This window comes from Oxyura jamaicensis, chromosome 1, assembly GCF_011077185.1.
Source record: "Oxyura jamaicensis isolate SHBP4307 breed ruddy duck chromosome 1, BPBGC_Ojam_1.0, whole genome shotgun sequence".
Classification (NCBI taxonomy): domain Eukaryota; kingdom Metazoa; phylum Chordata; class Aves; order Anseriformes; family Anatidae; genus Oxyura; species Oxyura jamaicensis.
The window spans coordinates 53368202-53379129 of record NC_048893.1 but is presented as its reverse complement, the minus strand read 5'-3'; the positions used below and the strand labels follow the sequence as shown (position 1 = coordinate 53379129).

At 46.6% G+C, this 10928-nt stretch overlaps 1 protein-coding gene across 2 annotated transcripts; it reads left to right on the top strand.

Annotated features, from left to right (window-relative positions):
• The first annotated feature begins 1825 nt into the window (after window positions 1-1825).
• Window positions 1826-10680, top strand: PICK1 (protein interacting with PRKCA 1). Of its 2 annotated transcripts, XR_004755341.1 has the most exons (13): window positions 1826-1902; window positions 2465-2576; window positions 3054-3182; window positions 3307-3373; window positions 4693-4782; window positions 5218-5271; window positions 5360-5422; window positions 5743-5876; window positions 6659-6751; window positions 7495-7545; window positions 8400-8544; window positions 8807-9682; window positions 9765-10680. XR_004755341.1 is itself a non-coding variant. In XM_035343247.1 (12 exons), exons 1-12 carry the CDS (start codon window positions 1862-1864, stop codon window positions 9055-9057), a joined length of 1230 nt encoding a protein of 409 aa, XP_035199138.1. In that variant the 5' UTR covers window positions 1826-1861; the 3' UTR covers window positions 9058-10680. The 2 variants fall into 2 exon arrangements, 1 of the variants encoding a protein (XP_035199138.1); XM_035343247.1 differs by having other exon boundaries at window positions 8807-10680.
• Window positions 10681-10928: the final 248 nt, after the last annotated feature.

Sequence of the window (10928 nt, the reverse complement as noted above, 5' to 3'; positions counted from 1 at the left end):
TTCACTGCCTGTTCTTTCCCCTTGCAGCTCCAGCAGCAGACCCAACAGAAACGCAATCTCCATTTAACCAGCTTGTTGCCCAGCCACACACAAGGCTCAGAGGAATCCCCTTGGGCACAACCAAGTGATTTGCATTATTCGGGTATTATCCAAGGTGGGGGGTAAGCTTTTTATTTATTTATTGGTTTGTTTTTCCCCACCCTTGTAGTGAAATAGGAGAAATAGCACTGCAGCCTTCCCGTGCCTGAGCCCAGGACCCTTCCTGCAGCCGTTCTCCGCAGTGCCCACGCGGCGGAGCTCCTGCCTCGGGAACGAAGCCCAGCTGGGTGGGTGGCCTGGTGTCACCTCCCTGGGACAGCAAAAGCCCCGTTCACAAAGCAGGAGCCAGCAAAGGGACGAGGTGTGACTCCCAGGCCCCCGGCCCACGGCGTACAGCAGTCCTGCCGTCATGGCATGGCGCTGACAGCAGGCCTGGCGTATGCCTCTGGTGTTGATCCGCTGAGCGACATTTGCTTAATAACCTGCTGGCTGTGTGAGCTGCCGGCTCTGGGGAGGGCTAAGCAGGGTTGTTCCTCCCTGTGCCGCAGTACCTGGCTGGCCAGAGGCTGCTCTTCAGCACAGGCTGCAAGGCAACGCTGTCCTAAGTGTGTCAGCCACCATCTGTCAACAGCAAAGCTGTACATTCTGAGAAGGACGGAAAGACAGATTTAAATATATATATATAATAAAAGTCTACATAATAAATCCAAATGCATTTTAAAGACAGTGGTGGCATTTCTCCCGCAGCATCGCAGAATCTGCCTAGTTCACCTTCTCTGGGGTGGATGTTCCACCATCCCCCTGTGCTGCTGTACCCACCCTCACTGGGATTAGTTTTCCTACTTTTATCCCACCAGAACTTCCACGCCGTGGCTTGTGGCTGTTGCCCCTTGTCTTTTGCTGTGAAAAAGCCCCGGGAAGAGCCCGGCTCTGTCTTCCCCGTATCAACCCCAGCCACAGTAAGGTGCCCTTGCACCGCTGAGCTTTGGTTTGGTTTGGTGGTTCTTATATTTTATTTTATTGGTTTGCTTTGGTGTTTTTAATATTTTATTGGTTTGGTTTGGTTTTTGTATTATTTTATTTTATTGCTTTTTGGATTTGATTTGATTTGGATTTTTTTTTTTTACTTTATTATTTATTTTATTTTATTGTTTTTTTTTTGGTATTTTATTTTATTGGTTTGTTTATTTTATTTTATTTTATTGGGTTTTATTTTATTTTATTGGGTTTTATTTTATTTTATTATTTATCAGCGCCCCGAACCGGCGGCCAGCAGGGAGCCGCCATCCCCTCGCCACTCTCAAGATGGCGGCGCCCCCCTCGCCTCTCCGTCCCCATAGCAACGGGGCGGAGGGGAGGGGGGGGGAAGCGGGGAGGGGGGGGGATCTGGGCGCTTCCGGTCCGGCCCGGCGGTGACGTGTCGGCCGGCCGACAGCGGCGGGCGGCAGCGGGGGCCGCGCGCGGGACGGCCACTTCCGGTGAGCGGCGGGACCCCCCCCCCTCCCGCCGGTCCTCCGCGGTTGCCATGGCAACGCTTTCCGCGCGGGAGGGGCTGGGTGGGGGGGGGGGGGCGCCCCCCTTGGGCCCGAAGGGGGGGGGGGGGGGCGGGGGGGGGGGGGGCGGAGGCACCCGTGGGAGGATGGAGGCGCCTGGGGGGGGGTTTTCCGTCCGGGTGGGGGCAGGGAGCGGATGGGGGGGGGCAGCAATAAGGGGAGGGGGCTGCGGGGGCGGGCAGGGAGTTGGTTACCCGCGGGGTGATGGGGGCTGCGCTGTCCTCTCTTCACAGGGAGCTCCCCAGAGGTGGTTCCGGGCGAGCGTGACGATGTTTGCGGATCTGGACTATGATATCGAGGAGGACAAGCTGTGAGTGTTGTGCTGCGCCTGCCCTGCGTCTCGCGGACAGCAGAAATTGCCTCAGCCGCCTTCTAAGTGGCCTCAGCCGGAGGGGAAATGGCTTGTAACGGGGGAAAGGTGTCGAGAACCAGGAGGAAGTAGAGATAAACTTGGGAACCATTGGATCTGTAAGAAGAACAGAGGGCTTCCCTAAACAAGTGAAAAGTTTTATGAGATTAGCAGTGAGCTTGGCATGGAGCGCTGATCCTGCATCTCCTTTACGTTGCATGCTTTTGCCTCTTACTCCGGCACAAAGACCAGATCAAGCACTGTAGTGCTTCCTCAGTGCCCGACAGTGGATGGAGTTGTCTACCCCACCTCTGCTCCTTGCACGCAGTCTCAAAAACAGTAGCCCAGAGGGTCTTTCTGCTGGCCTGGGCTGATAGACTCAATGGCAGAGATAACGTCATTAATTCGAACGTACAGCTCCCGTTATATTTCCAGTTCACATTGACTCAGATACCACGCTCATTTTTACAGATACAGCTCTGCCTGCCATCATTGGTTTTCTATTCTCTCTTTCTCGTTCTAGTGGGATCCCCACTGTACCTGGGACAGTGACCCTGAAGAAGGACTCCCAGAACCTGATTGGGATCAGCATTGGAGGGGGGGCACAGTACTGCCCCTGTCTCTATATCGTCCAGGTGGGCACTTAGGGAGGAAGAGTAGGCTGTCTTCCTAAAAGAGTGTTGGCCTGAGAGATGGAAACCACAGAGAGCCATGTGCTGAGCGTTTTTTCAAAGTGAGAGAAATCTTCTCGCTTTGCAGTAAATAAGATTTTCCTACCCTAGTACCTGGTAGGTATGGAAAAATTAAATTGAGATTATCCTCCTCCTTGGAGAGCGTGCTAGAATTACGAGGGAATAGCGTTGACATGTAGCATCAACAAATCCTACACATTAAGAAGCCCATCCTGAAGACAAGAAGTTCTTGAGAGAACAAGGCGACCGTCCCACCTCAGAATTAGAAGAGGGAAAGCGGGGCCTCACCATGAGCAGTACTAAATACAAATGAGTTAAATAGGGGGAACGTAACTGTCATTTTTTTGTCCTTCAGCCCTGCGTTTTCCTTTCTAATCCTCCTGATTCCAGACTACCTGTGTTCTTTTTCCTCTCCACTAGGTATTCGATAACACTCCAGCAGCCTTAGATGGAACCGTGGCAGCCGGCGATGAAATCACGGGGGTGAACGGCAAGTCTGTCAAAGGGAAGACCAAGGTGGAGGTGGCCAAGATGATACAGATGGTAAAGGTGAGAGGTAGGAGGGGGCCACTGGAGCTTCTGGGTCATAGTTGCCGGTGTATTGTTCACTGCTGAAGGAAAGCTTGTACTGCTTGCTTCCAGCACAGCAGTTTTGAATTTGTTCTGCCTGCAGGGAGAAGTGACGATTCACTACAACAAACTTCAGGCCGACCCAAAGCAGGGGAAGTCTCTGGATATCGGTAAGACTTACTGGCGTCTTTCTCCCTGGAATGTTTAAAGTGACATGGAGGAGTGAAAGATTGGTCCTAGCTAAAACTGGAGTAAAATTCTGTTTCCATTCTTCCTGTTAACTCCGTCATTTTCAAATGGAAACTGTCAAAGATAATTAGAGGTTTTTTAAAAAAATCCTTCCCTGCCTTCTTGAAATAGTCTTGATAATTAAATTGGGGCTTCACTGTTGCTGCAGCTGGCTTGCTTTTCTGCACCGTATTTAGCATGGATGATGAAACTCAATTAGGCAGCCATTTAATCTATTTATTTTTAATACATGTAAATTTTGCTGACCTACTGCGATTTTTCCAAACGTACACGCAAAAATGTGTGTTGTAAAACACTGGTTGCAGCTCCTCAGCTTGTAGAGCAGTGATAAAATATCGACACTGAGTTTTGTACAGCCATACGTATTATAGGAGAGAGGAAAGGCTTTATTACTAAAACAAAGTACAAGTTTTGGACTAAGCCTATGCACCTGTCTCCTTTATATGGCGTACCTTTCTCACTCCCCTGAAAGATTGATATATTATTTTTGCTTTAATTTCTTTTAATGGGGATTAATTTAAGGTACCAATGAATTGGCAGGGATTCAGGGAAACACTGAGGACGTGGATGGATTTCTGGGAAAGCAGAAGTGCAGTGAGAATATGGAATACTTTCCAGAGATGTTGGATGCTGTGGCTTCAGCTGACTTTCTAAGGAGCTGCAGGCGCTTGACACCCCTGCAAGTTTGCCTCTAAACAAATGTAGCTGAGTCATCTGGCTCTAAAGAGGGCCTAATTGTCTCTAGTAATTTGCAGGGTATGACCACCACAAACAGAAATTAATCCCATCAAGGGGTGACAAAAAGGCTCAACTAAGATCTAAAACATATAAGTAAGCAAAGGGATAATTTGGGGCATTAAATCCTATTTCTCTCACTTTCAGCCTGGTATCCTGACTTCAGATGAAGTAATACTGCAGGTAGCATAAGCAAAGTTTAGTTCCAAATACAAAGTGATTTATTGGAGTAGTCTTCCAAATGAAGCACTGGAGCTCTGTTGATTTAATTATATAGGATGTGAGAGCAGAGCAGCTGGTGCAAGCTAAAAGATGTGCTATGCACAGCTGGATTGAACATTCCGTTTCTGTGGTATTCTTTTTCTGCTCACTGCCTCAATAATGAGTTAAGTTGAGGCTGACCAGTTTATTCAGAGCCTGATAGATCAGTGAAGTATGCTAGTGTGCTTTTCATGCTCATAGAAACGCCCCTGACCCAGGTTTGCAACTCTCTTTTGGCCTTCAGTATTGAAGAAGGTGAAGCACCGGCTGGTAGAGAACATGAGCTCAGGGACAGCAGATGCCCTGGGGTTAAGCCGAGCCATACTTTGCAATGGTAAGTACTGCCTAGGACGTTTTCTAAAGGGCACACTTGCCCACTGCTAACCAACTTTCTGTAGTTACTTACACATTCTACATTATTACTTCCTAATTCTTTCCTTCTGCTCTACCTCACTGGTGTGATTGCCTCTTCCTGGGTGATACAAATTATATCCTTGGAGCCATTTAAATGTTAACTAAGGTCAAATTAATTTGAAGTGGGGGCCCACATTGTGAATGCCGATAGATGATGACCCCACGCTGTAAGACTAGTCTGCAGTTATTTTAAAAGCTAGTTGAAAAGTTACTTTAAAAGCCAGAGGACAGGCTTTGGAGGTGAGGAGAAATTAGAGCCAAAGATACGAAACTGGTGTTTTTCCCGTCAGTCAACTCTTAAGCACGTCCTGGCCTTGACTTTTAATTCTGTATTCTGATTCTTGTTTCCATTTAGATGGATTGGTGAAGAGATTGGAGGAGCTGGAGAGGACTGCAGAGTTGTACAAAGGTAACCTGTGTCTTCCATGTGGGGAGGAGGGATACCAACATTGTATGTCAGTGAAACAACAAATGTTTTATTCTGTCTTCCATCACAGGCTTGACGGAACACACCAAGAGTCTTCTCAGAGCTTTCTTCGAGTTATCCCAGACACACAGAGGTAACAAGTGAGCAAAGGGAGCAGAAAGCTTTAACCTCCAGTTTTCAGTCAGTACCTAGAGTTGTGATTCCCTTACCCAAAGAAAATTAAGTGTTGCACAAATGAGGTGGGAAGGGGCTGCGCTCCTGGTGTCAGCAGTCATGGTGCTAACACAGGCTCTGTTTTCACATGAGACATTGCAGAAATGCCCTGCCAACATCTGGTCTTTAGGGAATGCGCAGCATTGTCCCCTGGCTAAGTGTAAGGCTATGAGAAGGGCATGATTCTTCTCCAGAGCCAACTTCTTCTTCCATTTGTTTACATTTATTACCCTTGTCTAGCGTTTGGAGATGTTTTCTCCGTCATCGGCGTACGGGAGCCGCAACCTGCTGCTAGTGAAGCTTTTGTGAAATTCGCTGATGCCCATCGCAACATTGAGAAGTTTGGGATTCATCTTCTGAAAACAATTAAGCCGGTAAAGTACTTAACCATAGCAGTAAAGGGTCTGGAGAAGAGGGGAATCTAGAAGGACAGAAGGCTGTCTTTGAAGGTGTGGTCTTCACGATAATTCATTGTGGGAAGAACTGTCGTTGTCTGCTTTCCTTCAGGGAGCTCTCTTCATAACCTGAGAGGTAACACAGGGAATATATCAGTCTTGTCCATCTGGCTTTTGCATGTGAATAGATTCCTCACCTTTTTCTATTGTGGATGGGAGCGTAGTTTGATTGGTGTAGTCCCCAGAGTCCTTTCCCTGATATTAGTACCCATAATTAAAAGATGTCAGTAAATTTAACAAAGTTTAGATAAGCAATCCGGTAATGATGTAATGATTTCAGTCGATATATGTGAGTGAGTCTCCAGGAGATCCATTCATTTAGTTTAGCAAAGAGAATATTAAATGTTGATTGGAGCGCTCTTTAAGTGCCGTGTTGGATGGACAGTGTTGGATAGTGCCCCTTTGGATGGGGGAGAGCAATTTCCAGGACTAACTGAAAGTGAAACAGCATGAGCTGAAAGAAGATGAAGCCAGACCTGCATTTCTCAACGCTGGAGCTACTTGCCAGTGACTGTAATGGATGCTCTAACAATGGCAATTCTGAATCAAGATCAATTTTTTTTTTTTTCAAATGCGCTCCAATTCAAAGAAGTGTTAACTCGAGGCAGTCTCATGACCTGTGCTGGTTAGAAGGTTGGACTTCATGAATTATAGTCATGCTTTTTGACCCTACATTCAGTGACAGGATGTTTCCCTTGCAGATGCTGACTGACCTGAACACGTATTTGAATAAAGCCATTCCTGACACAAGGCTGACTATCAAAAAATACCTGGATGTCAAGTTTGAATATTTGGTGAGCTGCTCTTATTTTTAATGCTGGTTGAAATGAAGTTTTATAGAATCATAGCCTGAGGATCACATACAGCCTATACAATCACGTGTGCATTCTCCCACAGTTAATGCAAAAACCATTTTGTTGTTATTGTTCCCAAAATTCTTTGTCCATAGCCAGATTACTAAAATTCAAACACCTCTTTTTGACCTCATAATTCTCACCGGAAAGAGAGATCTCCCAGAATCAAGATTGCTTACTTTCTACCCGACCAAATTAATTTCCGTATTTTTTGGAAAGAATTCAGATGGAACTTACACTTTTGAACTCCCCTTGATGGCTCTCCCGTCTCAGAGTCCATATTTTGTAGGTAGTTTGGAATTGTTTTTCTTGAGCCAAATTGAATAAGTTAAATCATATTTTTTCCTCCTCCATTCAACTAATCCCTTCATTTCTACATACAAAAAAAAAAAATAAGGTAGAGTTGTCAAGCGCATCTTTTCTGTAGCTGTAGAAATCTTTTTGTTTTTAGCTGCTAAGGGAAATAATTGAAACTGCAACCCTAAGGCAAATGAATATGTCAGCTCTTCCCACACCAATCCTTACCATAACTCATCTTTTTTTTCCCTCTAACTGACACCCTATATCATTGACAGAAGGTTTGAAATGCTGCAACCCTATGTCTGTGGGTGACGGTGGAATTGCTTCTAACCTTTAATATTTCCTTCTTGTTTTGTGGCTTGTTTATTTTAAATCCTGCGAAGTCTTACTGCTTGAAAGTCAAAGAGATGGATGATGAAGAATACAGCTGCATTGTGAGTACCAGTATTCCTGTGTCTGCAGATCCAAACAAGGGAACACGTCCGAAGAACACCATGTATTTGTTCTTAACGTACTAGAAACTGGAGACCCTTAAACACTTCCTAGAAAACACTGCCAATAACTCCTGAATCACTGGTGCTGTGGAATACTAGAGCAGCCAGTCATCTCCTCCGCAGCCTGTTTGCTTAGTGGTTGCCTGCCTCAATGTTTAAGTAATATTGGCTTGTGTAAGGAGGATTAAGGTTTTATCTTCACAGATGACATTTGTGTCTACTGTACAGCTTATCATTAATTCTGGACTTGTTTCTGAGAAATGGAGGTAGGTTTACCTTCCCTGCAGCAAAACGCATGCAAATGCTGCATACGTAGTTGAAGAAAATGGATTAAAGGATCTCTTAACAACGTTTTTTTCCTAAAAATAAGTAATTTAAAGTCAGAAGACTTCCAAAAACCTGATGATATTCTTCAGTAAGTTTGCTGCCAGTTTTAAAGTTTCACATCTGTAATCCTTAACGGCTCTGTTTAAGATACTTAAAGGTGTCCCCTACCTACTGAGGTTCCCTGAATAAAAGCAAGATCTATTTTATCCTAGGTATTGATCTCAGAAAGGATTTATTTATTTTTTATTTTTTTTTATTCCTAGATCACAATGCCAGGAATTAAAAAAAATCTTCCCTAACACAACATTTAATTACATTTTTGGTGTTAAATGAGAAGGAAATAGTCTCCGTCTTGGCCAACGGAGTAGTATTTTATTTCAAGTCCACATCAGTATGTGAACTTGAAATACTCAACTGTGTTGAGGAACCGTTGTGGGAGTCTCTAAAATGGTGCTGTGTTTTGGCAGGCCCTGGGTGAACCCCTCTACCGAGTCAGCACTGGGAACTATGAATACCGCCTTATCCTGCGTTGCCGCCAGGAGGCTCGCACGCGTTTTGCCAAGATGAGGAAGGACGTGCTGGAGAAAATAGAGCTCTTGGACCAGAAACATGGTGAGTACCACTGCTGTGTCCAGCACCTGAAGGGGTTAGGTAGACATGGCTTCGGGCTTCGTGCTCTTCCTTCATCTTAGCTCAACAGCCTTTGCTGGAGAATCCTGTGGCTATGACCAAGACATCTGCCCTCAGGCACCACCTGGGACTAATAAATGGGAGTCTGTAACTACTGCTGGGGAGGGAGGCTTGATCCCAGCCTTCACGCTTTGTTTGGGAAGGGGGTTTCACCTGATTTCTTGTCAACGTGTCTCCACTGCAGTTCAGGACATCGTGTTCCAGCTGCAGCGGTTTGTCTCGACGATGTCCAAGTACTATGACGACTGCTACGCCGTGCTCCGCGATGCGGACGTCTTCCCCATTGAGGTGGACCTCGCCCGCACTACTCTCAGCTATGGGCAGAAGGACACGTACACAGACGGGGCAGAAGAAGAAGAGGAAGGAGGAGGAAGTGACAGAGGGAAGAGCGGGAAGGAGGATGCAAATGGTGAAAAGCTCATTGATGACGCATGAGCGTGCCGGTGTGGCCAGAGGGAAAGAAAGACTTTGCAGACTGATATAAAAACTTGTATTTCACATGGCGATTCATCCTCCATGATTCTCTGTGTATGTCCAGCCTGGGATTCCTCCTCTGCCCTGGGTGGGAGTAGCTGGCTGGATTGGGTCCAACCTCTGTATCTCTCACTTCGCTTGCTTGTTTGCCTGGATATTCCTTTCCTCCCCACAGACGTCTGTTGCCCAACTTGGATGCTGAGCTGTGGGGAGGAAAATCTCCCACCATGTCGCCATGTGACTGCACACTGCTGAGCGTGCGGGATCCACTTTCTGGCAAGGGGAAGGCAGCTGAACATCTGGAGGTGACTACAAATGGAAGAGCAGTCCCCTGCTGCCCTCCCCTTGTGCTATGGGAAAGTGTTAGCACCAGCATTGTTTTGTTCACCCCAATGCTTGGTGTTTTCAAACTTCAAGCTTTGGTCTATTTCAAGCTTCATTTGTTACATCCTGGAGCCCATCCCTGGGGCTCTAGGGCAGATCTTTTAGGATGATCACTCCTAGCTCTCTGTACCATTGTTTTTAAGAAATAGGGCCAAGTCAGAAGTGACATTAGAACTAGTGGTGGTACATATGTTCTGATCGTGTCCCCATCCAAGGGGCTGGGAGCTCTCGTAGCAGAGGCTGGTGGCAGTGGCTGCTGGGCATGTTGGGCTGCCACAACTCAGCTGCAAGTCTTTTCCCCTGGCTCCCATCATCTTCATATTCCTTAGCTCCAACCCAACAGCTCCACCCCAGGTCTAGAATCCTCCAGGATGTGGCTCTGCCCTCCCCTGTGGAAAGGAGGGACCTGGCTCAGGAAGAAGCTCTCCCGGTCAGCAGAGATGTGAATGTGCTTGTGTGAGGCAGACGGGTTCCTGGGAGCAAGAGCGAAGCTGCATGCATTTCCTTTCTCTTGTTCTCATACAGTTCCTTGTATCGGATGGTAACCAAACGTGCTTCTTGAAGATGTGCAGCGAGTCCTGCACGCTCTTCTTGAGCAGGTGCCACAAAGAGCCACCACTGCAAAGGTGGTGTTCTGTCCTTACACTAGTGAGGAGAGGCAGGAAGCCTTGTGGAGAGAGGAAGACGGGGCCTGTGGGCAGAGACATTGTGATTTTTAGCGCAAAGTGCGACTTGCATGCAACCTGCTGCTCTGCTCTCTATGAAACTGCTTTGTGCTGCCTTTGGGCCAGCCAGAAACAGTACTTAACGTCCAATTATCCTGCACAAGGGAAGGATGGAAAAGGAAAAGCTTCCTTTTCTTCTCCCTCTGTCCTTGCGGGTTGATCCCAAATCCAGATGGCACTTTCTCTTCTTGCAGGCAGCACAACTGCCAGCAGCGGTGTACTTCTCAGAGGTCAAGGTTTTGACTTCTGTCATTACATTCTAGTGGTAGTGAGAGAAGTTATTTAAGGGCATTAATTTATGGCTGTTTTGTTTTGTTTTGTTTTTCTGTTTGATTTATATTTGGAGCCTTGTCATCTCTGTGGGTGCCTGGAAAAAAGTCATCCATGGTCAAGCTGCTCTGGAAGATTTAAAGGGACTCTAGTGTACTGACTGTTGACTGTAATAAAGACAAATGTGACAGTTTTGTTTCTTGTTCTTCCTGGCTTCTCTTCAGTTATTCATATGCCCATCCTCTACTGCTTTTAATCTTAATATACAGTGAAGGGAACAGACTGTCATGTGCTGGCCTGTCTCGCTCATAATCATGGATGTCTTTGTGCCAAGATGCAGCACTCACTGTGGCACAAGTTTCCAGAGGAGGATTACAAATGGTGAAGAAAGGCCATTCCTCCATCTAGTAGCAGGTTCTCTGCAACTTAGCTTCCCAGGGGAACACCAGCCTT